Source organism: Chelmon rostratus, chromosome 22 (genome assembly GCF_017976325.1).
Source record: "Chelmon rostratus isolate fCheRos1 chromosome 22, fCheRos1.pri, whole genome shotgun sequence".
Taxonomy (NCBI): domain Eukaryota; kingdom Metazoa; phylum Chordata; class Actinopteri; order Chaetodontiformes; family Chaetodontidae; genus Chelmon; species Chelmon rostratus.
In genome coordinates, this window is record NC_055679.1 from 12635860 (window position 1) to 12651184 (window position 15325).

At 42.0% G+C, this 15325-nt stretch overlaps 1 protein-coding gene across 1 annotated transcript in view; it reads left to right on the forward strand.

Moving 5' to 3' along the window:
* iqsec3a (IQ motif and Sec7 domain ArfGEF 3a) overlaps positions 1–15325 on the forward strand; it is a 104468-nt gene that overhangs the window by 78073 nt on the left and 11070 nt on the right. Inside the window, exons 7-9 of the mRNA XM_041964448.1 lie at positions 3027–3149; positions 8049–8215; positions 12047–12186. Of these exons, the coding sequence (XP_041820382.1) occupies positions 3027–3149; positions 8049–8215; positions 12047–12186 (430 nt within the window). The remainder of the gene's footprint in view (positions 1–3026; positions 3150–8048; positions 8216–12046; positions 12187–15325) is intronic.

Genomic DNA, 15325 nt, shown 5'->3' on the forward strand with positions numbered 1-15325 from the left:
GTAAGTGATGTTGAAGGGGAACATGATAGGAGAGTGCAAAGTGTGTGTGAGAGCACTTTCAATAAAGTGTAGTCACAGGAGAGCGGGTGAGGGATTGCAGTCTAATGTGAAAATCACTCATGGTGATTTACTGAGCTAGAATGTGTGTGTGTGTGTGTGTGTGTGTGAAAGCATGTGACTTCTTGCTGTGGGTGTGTGTGTATAGGTAGACCGAGCGTCGTCACCTGCTTTCCTGGCGTCCTCTCCCTACGAAGCTGATTCCCTTTATTCTCTTCACATTTCCTCAAGCATAACCAACAGTAGTTAAAACGCCTCAAGTCAATTAAGCCAAATTGTGGTTATAGATTTGGGTTCCAAGAAATGTGGCACCCCAAGGACTCATTTACTGATAATGTAGTGTACTTGTTAAGCAGGAAAAATGAGGTCTGTTTTCAGCTTGTCATCTACTCACTGGCTGCTCAAAATATGGTTCCATCTGGCCTGCTGTTTCTCTTGATTTGCATTATGTGTGTGTGTGTGTGTGTAAACATACAGTTTAAGCCTCGCTATGCAGACAGATGTGTCTATTTCCCTGCCAGGTACTGTATACAGATCAACAAAGTGTGCGCATGTGCGTTCGCCCCGTGCGTGCTTGCTACTGAGTGTGTATGGGAAAGAGAGGGGAGGGGAAGGAGAAAGGCTGATGTACTAAGGCGAGAGAGCATCTCGTCTGACGTTACATAAACAAGGAGTGACAGCCGGGGAAGAAGGGAGAGAGGGGTGGCGGAGCGAAGAAGTGAGTCATGACGAGGGCGATAAGAGAGGCTCGCCAGTCAGGGGAGTTGATCCAGAGGGGGATCGAGACAGAGTCACTGTTCTATAAGCTGTACCTTCGTAAGAGCTGCGTTGGAAATAGCCTCTAAATTCAATCACTAGGAGAAAATATTACACAAGTTATTATCAGGCTGCCAGTTATGTTATGATTATTAACTGTGTGAGTTGTATTAATGGTTGTTGGTGTTGGAGCTGCTGTACTGGGATAAGCTCCAGTTCTCTGCAACCCTGCACAGGATGAGTGGACTGATAATCGATGGATAGTAGTATTTTGGTATTAGTACAATACTGGATGCTGCTACTCCTCACAGTAATAGTGACAGAAAAAGATGGGGTTGTAGTTGAATAATAATTAAATATAATAATTATAATTACAGTAGAAGAGGCAGCAGCGGCACGTACAACCACAGAAGTAGATGCCAATCAAGTTCATGTAGTTTTATTGTACTGCTAGTAGGTTCATACTACAAGGAGCAGTAGTGACCAGAATAATACAGTAATAGTACACATATCACAAGTAAAGGTGTTAGTTTTGGTTATAGTTGTAATAGTGACTAGGATATAGTAATAGTACAAATACCAGTTGTATTAATTGTAGTAGTAATGAAGTAGAATGGGTACATGAGGAACTTAAAATAGTAGGGAGTAGGTGTTGCTCAGCAGTAGGTGCTGTAGCAGTACTAGTAGGTTAAGTAGTAGTACCAGCAACTGTAGTAATAATAGTTGTGGTGGTAGTAGTATAGCTGCAGTAGCAATGGCAGACATACTAGTGGTAAAAGTGGTAGCAGTAGCAGCTGTGTAGTTATACTGGACTAGTAGCAGTAGTAGCTGAAGAAGTAATAAAGTAATAAATGGCATTGTACGCACACTAGTGGTGGCTGTAGTAGTGGTAGTAGTGATAGCAGACATGGGTTAAGTAGTAGCAGCAGTCATAGATTTATTGTAGTACGAATGGTGAAGTAGTGGTAGTAGGAATAATATATATAGGACAAGTAGTTGTGGTAGCAATAGTAGTTGGAGTATTAGTAAGAATTGAAGTAGAAGTAATAATCAGAAGAAGTAGTTGTAGTATAATCGTGAGTTTATAGTAATAGACACAGGACTGGGTATTCACAGTTGAAGTAGTGATAGCAGTAGTAATGGTGGTTTCATTAGAGCAGGAGAGTTAGATGTACTGTAGTTCTTGCCATATTAGTGCTGGTAGTTGTAATGTAGGCACAGCAGTAAATGAAAGAGTGTACAGTTCATGGTTCATACCACAAGCAGGTTTTTATATTGTAGTAGTGCAGCGTCAGGCAGCACTGTAGACTCAGCTGTCTGACTCTTTTCTGCTGGAGCAGCATGTGTCACAGTCAAGTACTCACCTCATTAACTCGCTTTGTTCACAGTAATCCATCTTCATGTAGTGTGTGTGTGCGTGCATGTACCCCAGTGTTTCCCACAATACAACAAACAGCAAAGATCTGAAACAGAAGGCGATGTCCTGACGTGACTAAAGACTGTATTTTTTAAGGATTTTGAGCAACAGCATCATCTTTCTTTTAAACATGCCGTCCATGACCATCAGTCGGCTGTCAGAGATCTTAATCTTAAACTGGTGTGGGCAGGTTTGAAGCAAACCACTTGAAAGCCGATCCGAATCTTTTAAAAAAGAGACTAATTTCATAGTTCGATCATCATTCCACTTTGTACCTCGACAGAACATCTCACATCAAAGCGAGGAAAACTTTAAAACCTCCCAACTCGCTTCCAAAGTCACCTTTCACTTCAAAACCTCATTTCACCTCCAAATCGCCCACGTTGTACTTATCCCCCCCTGAACTCATTGGACAGGATATTTTGCTTTTTTAATTAAAGTCATTAAGCTGGGGTTGTCAGGTAATAGAAGGATTTTCTGCTCGGAGGGATTGTATGCGTGTACGTGTGCGTGTCTCTTGGCAGCTGTGGCACAGAGAAGATAGCCGGGCCCAGTCTTATCCCTGGAGTCTGTGCGTGGCTAATACCTGCAGTAAGCAGGAAGCATACGAGTTGCCCTCTGCATCTTTTATCTTGGGTGTACATCCACACATCCACCCATGCCACCAGCGAAAGGGCAGCCACTACCATCATGTTGACATGTTGCTAGAAATTTTAAGCTTTCTCCTCTAATCTGTCTTCCTTTCCACTGCTACAACTCCTTTCATATGTCATCCCTTCCCCACTGTGCTCAACAGTTGCGTGGTGGATGAGATGGACTTCTCCGGCATGGAGCTGGACGAAGCTCTGAGGAAGTTTCAGGCCCACATTCGTGTCCAGGGAGAAGCCCAGAAGGTGGAGCGTCTTATCGAGGCCTTCAGGTAATTATAAAGCGGTAGCTGCTGTGAGAGTCTGGGTTTATCTTGCAGTATTCTTGCTCGTATTATAAGGGGAGCAATTAGGTACTATTTTTACTGACTTCCAAATGCTAAATCTGGGTGTGGTTTTCTCTTTTTGTTCGTTTGGGTTTTTCGTTTTAAAGCCAATAACCAAGAGCGAAAAGTGTAGGAAATAGATGTTTGTCAGCTCTAACATTAGCTGCAAATGCTAGCATGTCCAGTAAACTAGCTTACTAACGCATCAGCAACTGTGCTTTACTATCAAGGCTGAGGAGCATTTTGTACTACATGACTTTTTTTTTTTTTTTTAAAAGTCATGACTAGCATGTCTGTAGTATTTTCCCACTATAATCAGAGTGTACGCTAACGTTGGCAGCTTTGTTCTGCTCAGTTTTATTTGGTGAGGTTTTCACTCCAGCAAACTCACCTGAGATAGCGTCACATTAGTCAAACACGTTGGCTAGTTTTAGCCTTTTCTCTTGTAACATTAAGAGGGCTGAAAATGTGAACGATAAAGCATAAAGCTATCCTCTGTCTTACTTGTCCAATCTGCTAAACCGGTTAGAAGGAAATGAAAGAGTCTGACTGTACATTTTTCCTTATCATACTTGTATACGAGAACTACAATAGCTCTTAGCTGAAATGCAACAACACAGAGCTGTTTCCTTATCTCCATGTCTTCTACATGGATCATCAGCTGGTGAGGATGCTAACTTTTTGCTACAAGCATGCAGCGTTTGCCTCTTGCGTCTTTTAGCATAATGTCATGTAGCCAAGTGCACATTTAAAAACCCTTTTACAGGGTTTGAGTCAGCTGGAAATATTAAAAAGTCATCCACAGACAGCGTTTTTAACTTCCTCATGAAGCAATTGTTAGCTTCGTTAGCTAGCTAGCTACAGCTGATAAAGTCTGCTAATGGCAGTTGTTGCCAGCTATATATGAGAAATGTCTCCTCTGTCTGAAATCAGAGACCCATTGTTTCAAAGATAACTAATTTTGAGAGGTAAATCTGCCAGTTTTATTATTCCAGCTCTATATGGGCCATGCGAGAACAGAAAGCTTGACAGGCCAACGGTCAGTCGACGGTGAACAGACATGCAAGAACCAGATATTTGTACGGCAAACGTATTAATATTCAGAAATCCTGTTATGTAGAGAGAACAGTTGATTTGATGGAGTTGGTTATGAATATTTATCATCTTGTAGGTTATGCAAAATATCCCTCATTTGTCTGGTGTCATTCCTTTTCTACTCTAATATAACTCTGGGTGTGTTGATATTTGAGTGGGTGTAAAAAGCGAAATGAAATACTGTCACTCAAGAATTACCTCTGGGCCATACTTGTCTGGCAGTGCTTTAAGATGCGTTTCATAGGTTTTTTGATCATGAAATGTGCCTACATCAAACTGTGAAGGCGTGCTGAGAGGTACAGATGTGAATTTGTGATTTTTTTTCTTTTTCATGAGATGTGAGCTCAAGCTTCTGTGGGGTTTTTTTGTTTGTGGACAAAGATTGAAAAAGGAAACATGAGAACAAGCTAGTTTGACTCAATTTAATCAGGCAGAATCGACAGGCATGCCCACAAAAAGAGGCACATTCGCATAGGAACACCATTTCTGCAGAGTATTGGAGAAATCATGGACTGCCAACCTATGTGAGCATAATTCGGGATGACTCTTGATAACACGCATATGATCTCAGCAGTCGAGTCACGCTGCCACACATACACACTTTATCCTTTTTTCTCCAATACAATAAAATGTTGACAATGCAGCCCCCATCTGAATAGCCAGGCAGTGTGTAATTTCTGGCCTCAATTTGCGACAGGGACACAATTCGCAGTGCAGCTGTGGCACTGTGTGTTAATGCTAACTGTTTGCCGTGGCCCCTCTGGAGTAACAACCACCTGTCACAGTTGTAGAGGTGCCCAATGAGGAGAAAAACGGTGGCATTGTCATAGTCAGTGGGCAGAGAGGTTGGCACCGGTAATGCTTGGACATCAGGCCGGCTCTGCGTGTTATCGGGAGCAAGAGAGAGGGGGAGGACAAGGGGGGTGAGGAGACACGGACTGGGAGTAGGGAAGGAAGGAAGGGGAGAAAGGGAGAGAGGGAGGAAGGTTTATAAATAACCAGCGTTGCGTAACAGCCACTGCCTCTCTGTGCCTGCCTCCCCTGCTCCTGGGCTTTGATATGCCTCCAAACACACACACACACACTCACTCTCTCTCTCTCTCTCTCACACACACACACACACACAGAGAGAGAAAGAGAGAAATCTCCAAAGTAAGTGAAGGAATTTGAAACAGCAGTGAAAAAGAACGAGGGGAAAAGTGAAAAGCAGCCAGCAGCCTCAGTATCTGCTGCGTCAGTGTGCTAATGAATGAGCAAATATGAGCCAGCTCCCAATGCTGCAGATTTATATTTTCATGTCTGCATTACAGTATCGTATCCAGACACCCTTATTTACTCACCCCGCAGTCACACACAACTGCTGTGTTTTCTATCGTGGCTATTAAAGTTCAAGATCATACAACTTAATGTAATCTTGCACCAAAATCCATCATCACAGAGTACATAATGACTGTTGGATTACACCTTGTTTCGCAATCTGCAACAAAAGCAAAATCGGTTTAGAAGACAGCAGTGAAGGCCAAATTTGAAGGCTGCCAAATTCATTTCAGTGAGAATTTTACCCTCTCATTTTTGTTTTTCTTTCTGTGCAAAGTAAGAGCACACTTAGACAGGAAGCAGCATAAATGGTGGTTTTTCACTGCATGGTGCTACAGTACATTAGGATTTACTGACAAAGGCATAATTACTGGTTGCTGTCGAGTCACGGTTCTCAGACACTGAGATGTGAATAAGCGTCTGTGTGCAGCCCTGTGATTATCACGCTAAAGCGAATACTGTATGATGACAAACACACATGAAAGCACTGCTGCGTAAGTGGGGGGGCACAATGAGGAGGTTCTTCACCAATGAGACAAAACACAAGTATATACAAGTGATGTAAATGTTATTTTCTGCTTTTATATAGATTTATATCATCTAGCGAATGATTCAATTGGTGATCATGCTTACCATAATATTAATATACCAAAAACAAGCCCCATAATTTGCTGCAATATAATGCACTAACCCAATAATTGAATATATTATTTCCCTGATAGACTAACTGATGCTGCTGTTGCTAACTATTAAAAAACAAAACACTGAAACTACCATTTCCATTGTCAACAAAAACATTTCAACTCAATAAATAATGATTTATCTCTATTACAAAGAGCACTGTCTTCTACTATATTAGCTTTAATGAGCAGTTTGCATCCTTTGAGAAGAATTATCTATAAATAAAAAGTTATTTTTTGGTGAAATGCATTGCAGTTTGGGGTGTTTTTGGACCCTGAGTACTGTCTACATTCTTGGTGGAGGTTGTTGGGCCTGTATGCAGCTTATGACGAAGACTGCAGAGCAGCTCATACTTTGCCTGAGAGGCAAAATCTGGGGCACAAAAAGGTTGGGCAATCATTCTTGTAGAGCTTTGTTTTCCCTTTTGCTAATCTTGGAAGGCTTCAGCAGTGTTGGAAAGCACATTAAAACTGCGTGTGCGTGTGACAAGGTATGAGCCTACTGTATGCATACCAATATGTGTTTCTTTACTCAGTCCCACAGAGACATTAGTTTCCAATCATGCGGCTCAGTGGGTCTGCAAAACGGTGCTACAGCCCCAATGTGGAAATGATGACTGATTAAAGCAACAATTACACTGTACACTCCAGCATAGAGCCCGCAGGGTGCACGCACATGCACACACACACACACACGCACACACACCTTTTCATTCTCTTTCTACTCTGTATATTGCTGTCTCTGATTACTCATTCACTCTAGATGTTGTACTGTTGTATTATTCATCCCATAACCAGGAAGTATCCATGCACCTCACTGAGACAGAGAAACAATTTATCTCTCTCCTCTGGGCACTTCTTTCTTAAACACACACACCACACACACCCACACGTATGCATCCACCTAAAAGCAGGTGTCTACAAATCTTTTAGAGTCATAGTTTCCATAACCACACGACGCAGAGCCATTTCCATCCTCCATCTCTTACACTCTGGGTTGTTTTTTGAGAACTACATCAAACCGAGCCTGGCCTCTGTCGCGTTCTTTTGCAGAAAAGTGCCTCGGTAAGGGATTTCCTCTTTCAAACTTCATTCTGTGGCTCAATAAGAACCTGCATAAATCCAGCAAGCAGGCCCATAAATGTAGGAGAGTGTTTAACCGTGGCTCAGGGCTCAGTAGACTCCAGATAAAGTCAAACACAGGCACATGCACCCGCACACCCTTCGTTTTTCTGTGTAATGCACCATCCATGTGACCATCCAATCCGGTGGGACAAATGTGTTTATACGGGGAGGCTCGGTTTCAGCAGAGCGCCCGCTGTGAGCTTCATTGTTGCTGAGGGGCAGCTAACAGCTTCAGATGAAACCACAAGCTAAATTAAAGCCATAACTCTTATTTCAGTGCAACACTCTTGTGCTCAGCTTGTGTCGAGGCGTTTATGAGCATGTAGTGTGTTGAAGAATGCCTTTAGCGTTAAAAATAATGTTTTATCTGTGTCTCTTCTGCCATCTGTTATTCCTTCCTATACCTGTTCTTTTTTATTTTTCTAATTCATCACTTTCTCTCTGCACTTCCTCCATGTTTGTGTCCTCCGTCATGACCCATCCATCTATTGCTACACACAATCATCCCCGTCCTCTCCACATTCTTTACCTTACACCTTTATTCTTTTGCCTCATACACGTCACTTCTTACTTTCTACTGTTTTCTTCTCTGATTATTTTTCTATCTCTACCTCCTTTACACCAACAGTCAGCGCTACTGCATGTGTAACCCCGACGTGGTGCAGCAGTTTCACAACCCAGACACCATCTTCATCCTGGCCTTCGCCATCATTCTGCTCAACACCGACATGTACAGTCCAAACATCAAGCCCGACCGCAAGATGTTATTGGAGGACTTCATACGCAATCTTAGAGGTAAGTGGCATGGCGTCACGGTTGCTTCGTTTGACCAAATGCTAATGTCAGCATGCCAATATGCTCACAATGACAATGTTAACATGTTAGTGTTGAGTGGTTGTAATGTTTACCCTGTTCTTCATCTTAGTTTAGCATGCTAGCGTGCTAACATTTGTTGATTTGCACTAAACCAAGCAGCAACCTTCGGGTCTTAAAAATGAAGCCAACATGGAAGTGCCAAAAACTGCAGTTCCTTGAATGGCCACTTGAGGCTGGCTCCAAATGCGACTCAATCCTCATAGACCCCCATATTAAAATGCCCGATTTTACAGCCTGGTGCCATCAACAGTTTTGGTCTCTATAGCTAATTTCATAACATCTGTACGGGGTAAATGTTTACGTAACTTGCTCATTTAAATTATATTAAGGCTTAAAGTTGTAACCAGGCTTCCTTCCTGCCTCAGCTCCACCCACGCTCCACCTCTTTGCCGATTTTTGGATTAGCCAGGAGATTGGTAGAGTCAGGCACTGCCAGGTTGGCAATGGCCGGAGCCACATCACTGACTGAGACTGTCCACGCTTTATGCAGTCTATCCACTAAACACAGAGTACAGCTGAGATGAATGGAAATGTGATTAGTTTTGCAGACATTTGGCCCTAAACCAAAGTACTGCACAAATAAACGATTTTGACCTGATTATTGCTTTAGATGAAAAGTCAGAGGATCACTAAAGTCATTATGTTTAGTCCTGCGGGAACCTAAATATCTGAAATACATTTCATAGTAATCCATCCAATTGTTGTCAAAAACACTAAAAACACTAAGCACTAAGAACCGCTTGGCGCTCGAGGAAAAGTCAGATTCAGCAGAGTCAGGCTTCCTCCTTTGGGGAAGCACAAAATGTCAAGAAAATCCATCCGATAGTTGAGATATTACAGTCTGGATCAGAGTGGTGGAGTGAGAGACAGACTGGCCGACAAAAAATATGACACACAAATAGGGTATTGTTCCCCCTCAGTGTTGGGGTATTGGCTTATTTATGCCAAAGTCACCACAGACGGGAAGAAACATGAAAGACCCAAGAAACATCCCATAATTACAGGCTTTTAATTTCAATCTACTCTATGGCACAAGAGGCTGAAAAGTGCTCATCAAGAGGTCCATTTCCAGAAATTGGAGAAATTATTGTGACTATTTCCCAACAGTTTGAATTCAGCGTAGATGAGAAAATACATTCTATCAAATCAGTAATACCGAGGGGCTTTGAAGAGGGCAGCCCATAGATGAATCAGTGAAAGTGAGTCAGTGTCCCACAGAGTATGGACCTGTTATCAAACCACATTGCATAAATTTAGGTGATAAAATAAGGTTGCATTCCTGTCACAGCCCGAATGCTTTACGCATTCACAACTCACAGCGACGCCGACAGAGAGCACCTGTAATTCTTGTCTCCCGTATGCAGACAGATGCTCCTTCGCCGAGCGTTGCGGGAGAGACGGGAGCGTCGCAGTTATGCTCTCCCTCTGCGTAATCAATCAGGAAACACTGAGGTCGATGCAGAACAACTTTAATAGATTCATCCAGACTGTTCCCCACAATTAAATTAAGTTGGAAAATCAATTTCTGCATCTTATGCAAATTAAGATATGCCACTCTGTCTTGGCTTCTCTATTCGTCTTCTGCTCAGTTTACTGTTTTCTCTCTCTATCCAATCTCTTGTCTTGTTTTGTCTGTCAGAATATTATTTTGTCTGTTTATTCATCTGTCTTTGCTTGTTTATATTCTCTCTGTTTCTCTCTCCTCTTTTCTCCTCCCTCATGTCTCTCACACACGCCGACAGAAGAATGGCTCGCTCAAATAATTGGCTGAGGTGAAATGCAATTATGTGCCAGAAACCAATAGTAATGAAGAAGCATAGAACATTCATTATCTCAATTAAAACAGACTGTCGGTGTCAAAGCTATCTCACAACATAATATAAACCAGCAGCCACCATAAAATAATCCACGATCTCTGCTCACTGAAAAACGAGAATCGTTGTGTCCCACTGACTGGATGCTTTGTTTTTAGAGAGGGTCATATCAGATGTGCACAGATGTCACATCACATCTTAGCTTTTGCTAATTACTCTAGTTTTGCAGGTTTTTTGTCATAAACAAAAGTATATGGTGCAGTTTAAGTCTTTCCTTGTATTGTCAACAGTATTTTTACTATATTGTGCATTTTTTACCTTTACTCTTAAATTGTTATTTTTATTTACCATTTGCACAATTGCATTACCCTTGGCCTGCTGTTTTTTTTAAACATCTTTAAGTATTTTAACCCACTTCGTAAATGTCTGATGATGGTGTTGCTTGAAAAGTTAAGGGAAAAGTTGCCATACCTCGTCATGCAGGAAACATGAATGTGTGAACCAAACTTCACAATCCATCCAGTAGCTTGAGAGATTTAACTCAAAACCACAAATGTGAATCTCATGGGGGAAAGTAAATTAATGTGAATGTCTGTAGAGAAAAATAGTCCATCCAGCAAATACTGAGATATTTCACAGGATAAGTGAAAACTTTGATCTGCTGTCTGTGCTCAATGAGAAGTCGGAGGATCTCCAAAGTCTCTTGGATTCATCCTCTGAGCACCATGAATGCCTGTAAAGAATGTCATGTCAGTCCATGCAATAGTAACTGAGATAGTTCAGCCGTGTGGTGGACCAACCGACTGTAATTGCCGTGCAAAAAGCCATGCCGCTCGCAGAGCTAAAATCAAAGCAGTGAATGAGCGTGAGGGAAGTGCTCCAAACATTCTGCAAAAGATGCAACTTATTAATCTGACGCTTTACACACACTCCCCCCTGGACATCTCCTGCTCTCCCTCTGACTTTATGATGTGCAGCGATGTCTCAGCGGTGTCCCGGGGTGCCTCGCTGTCAACGCCATCACTTGTGGCGGCTTCATTTTCTCCAAACACACCCTGGCCCATTGAAAAGTCAATGTACCTCACAGCGCGGTACAGCTGTGCGGATATAACGGGGAGCATCTCGAGGGCAACCTTTCAGCCTAATGACATGCGGCTCTACCTGCGTCGAAATGCCACGGCCTTGAACTGCGCTGTGTTCCAGACAGAAAATCTTCTAGGACTGAGGCGGGCTGTTAACCTTTCACTTCCCAATTAACCTCCTCTCACATTGCCTTCTGTCATTACTTAATGGAGACAGTGAAAAGACAGAAAGTCAAAGAAGGACAGACGAGGAGACTGAGAGAAAGAGCTCTGTTTTGCTCTGAATATTGATTTTTTTTTTTTTGCTCAGTCTTTGCATGTCAAGACAAACAAATGTGTGTCAGTACAATATGTATGTAAGTCTCCTCTACCACTGCCAGAACAGCAGTCACTCCATATTCCTCCTGGTGGACTGGAATGGTAAAATTACTAGCAACCACCCTTAAAAGTAAAAATTAAAAAGTGCCATGGACGTTTCCTCATAGGCCTTCCCTCCAGGGAATTGCATCTCCCTGCATCATGCTTCAAACTTCTTGAGACGCTGCTCAACAGTGCGCCTTACACGATTGGATCAAAGACTTCCCCCCAAGTGTTATCCCCTGTGCAGAGAGACTCTACAGAGACCCTTCCCCCACCAAAGATCTTAAAAGGAAAAGTTGAGCTGTTTCTGAAGGTTTGGTCACCTGCAGACCTGAAAACCTTTTTTATCCAATTATTTCTGTGTTTCTGTTGGTTGTGCTGTGTAGCCGTCTGGGATGGGGGGGTATTGTGAGTTGTGCTTCTCCTTGTTTAAACAAAGCAACCATCCTGTTCTGTGTGTATACTTGCATTTTAACGGCCTATTCCCATTTTAGGTGTGGATGATGGAGCAGACATCCCCAGAGACATGGTGGTGGGAATCTATGAAAGAATACAACAGAGGGAATTGCGCTCCAACGAAGACCACGTCACCTACGTCTCTAAGGTTGAGCAGTCCATCGTAGGCATGAAAACAGTAAGGACACAGACACTTTTCTTCTATACTTGTGAGGATCTTCACTGACATAATGCATTTCTTAGCCCTTAACCACAACAACATAGCAAATCCTGACCCATGCTTAATTTAAACCTGAATCATATTAACCTTTGACCTGCATTAGTTAATGTTTTTGGCCACTTGGGGCAGCGTAACAGGTTGTAAACACAACACTGTATTGTTGACGTGTTAGCAAAGAGTCCAGCAATCTAGGAGCAACATTATTGTTCATTTGGAGTTGTGTTTGTAGGCATCTGATGCATGTAAGTTTAATATTCACCCTTTTTAATCTCTGTTTTTGGCTCTTTAGCTGCTAAATTCCCCACTTTCTTCACAAGCTAGTTGCTAACTCCGCCAAACTGCTGTTTGGTGCTGAGCAGGTGGAGTCCACATGTTGTGTAAGAGCACATTTTTTGCTTAACATGGCTACTTTTTGCATCTCAAAATACAAAACACAACGTTGTGAGACACAAAACCAAAACAATGAGCTAAAATATACTGAAACGCCCCGTGGAGCAGAGGGGAACTACAGTGTCTGGTGATAACTGTTTGTTGGTTCATCACTACAAGTGACACCTTTCAAATTATACCATCATTTCATTTGATTTCTAGACAAATAATATTGATGAGAGCAGCTTTAACTCTGAAAGCATGTCTAAATCCTCAGACAGGATGAGCTCAAATGTCCTCACTTTCCAGAAATGTCCTTTTTCTCAAGGCCTAAAATTCTAATTAATCCTAGCAAATATAGACACAGTGTATTAGAGTACACACAAACCCAGAAGTAACTGAATCTGATTCCCAGGTCAGGTTGCGCGGCGGGACAGACACTGTTGAACCTTCACCAGTTCTTCATTGTGAATATTAAAATACAGAATGTCTTTCCATGACACTATAGTACAAATCATTCCTGTTTCCCACTGTCCCTGTTTTTGTACAACACATCTTCTTAGCCAACTCTTTGCCAAGTCACTCACTCATTATTCAAGGCCTTATCACATAGCCTTAGTAGTGTTAGCGCAGCACATTTATTAGCCATTAAATGTCTCATCAGCAGAGTGATCATTACCTCAGGTCATTACTCCAGCTAGATACGTCATTAACCACCGCTATCATTAGAGTCTTTTTTTAACTGGATAAGGTGAAGGCTTGGTCAGTGCACATGAGCAAGTATGTATGAACCTAACGCTGAACATTGTTTAGTTAAGAGTCAACTTCCAGCGATGAAAATGCTCAAAAAAATGCGAGTGTGGTTTCTGTTTTCATCCACTGTGTGAATATTTCTGAGGAACGCTTTATGTGTTTTAGACGAGTCTGAGGCAGACACAGAGGCGGACGTATTTAGCTTCACAATTGACTACGCTGATTCATGTGGGAGTGTGCTGTGTGTGCCCACTCGTTGCGCTGAAAGGCTTTTTGAAATGATTCAAAAGTTCAAGAAATTCATTTTGTATCTTATCAGCACACCAAGGCCTTTTTTGAATCCTTTATTCATGAAATATAGATGAAAGTTGCTGATTTCTCCCCCCCATACACTCTGGAATTTAGCACTGTAAAAACATTACATCCATCAACAAGTAAATACAAATTGTTTCAAAACTGAATTAATACCAAGAGATTTTTAGTCGTGGTAGTAGCGTGGAACAAGGTGACGGCACTCAGTCCACTTTAAGTGAAATGTAATTTAGCGACTTCTAGCAACCTTTCACTCAGGCTAAGTAAAGTAACCTGTGACATACATTCCCATCAGCCTCAGCTGCACTTTATAGTGATAATTTACAAATGCTAGTATGCTAATATGCTAATCTAGGATGTTGAACATTGTGCCTGCCAAGAGTCAGCATGTTAGCGTTGTCTTTGGGAGCATTTTAGCATGTTCCCATTAGCATCTAGCTCAAAGAACTGTAGCGCCTCAAGTACAGCCGCACAGAGCTCCGACCATGGCTGTGGGCTTGTTTTTATGGTCATCAGCTTTAAAGTAATAAAAGACATTGTGTTTACAAGATGCTGTTAAATTAGAAAAGAAAGTGAAAGTCAATGTAATGACTAATGACATTCCCATAAACCGCAGCTGCACTTTGTGCTATTTAGCCAATGCTAACATCCTAACATGCTAAAATAAGACTCAACTAACCAACAACATGAACCAACTTTGAATTGATTTTCACTTTAAATTCGCTTTTTAATTACTTTTCAGTTTTAATCTCCGTTGTATCCTGTTAACATTCGGGACGACATTGGAGCTCTGACATTGAAAAGATGGCTGCCATCTTTGGCTCATGCCTTTAAGTGTCTCAGTGATGGATGAGTAGCCATAGGATGACAGACGGAGTGTTGTCATCACCAAAACAATGATGGATTGTTGTGACAGGAAGTGACTATTCCTGTGCCATGCACGCCGTCTGCCATAAAAAGAAAGACTTAAATAAAGTTTCTTCCTTATCAGTACTCTCACGGCAGGTGTCAGAGTCCTTGAACCATGGATTTAAAACTCCTAATCTATTATTCTAAGGAGGAGTAACCCTCATAAGAGTGTATCTATAATTGAGTTCTCCATAAGGACTTTGTAAATAAGTGATGAAAGCCGTATAACTCATCTTGAATGTGATGAAGTAGTGTTACATTGAACTGTTTTCCTCCTCAAAAGGTCCTTTAATATTTGATATGGGTAGCATTTGTAGAATCCATTTTTCTTTAGGCGTAAAATTAATTTGTTAACTATATGACTAAACTTTCTCCTGTCACGGCGCACCTAATACCCCTGACAGGAACGGGCTGCTTTTTGGGTTTTTTTTTGAGCAAGCAAGAGGCATTTCAAGCTAATGATGTCTTTACATGTTTCTGACATTAGTGTAATGAGAAAACAGGCTGGCTGTGGCCAGCTGGGCGGGAGTCTGTATACCCTGCAGTGATGAGAGATGAGAGAGCAAGAGACAGAAGCTCTGTGTGTGCTCACTGCGTTGCAAATAGTCCACAGGGAGCAGAGGAATAAAGACTGGGAAATGCAGGGAAAAAAACGAACAGAGGGCGAGGGTATTTCTATGTTATCATGAAGGGGGTATGGAGTCCACATCGACCCACAGTCGCTCCGCTGATGTTGGGATTGGAAAGCTGGAGA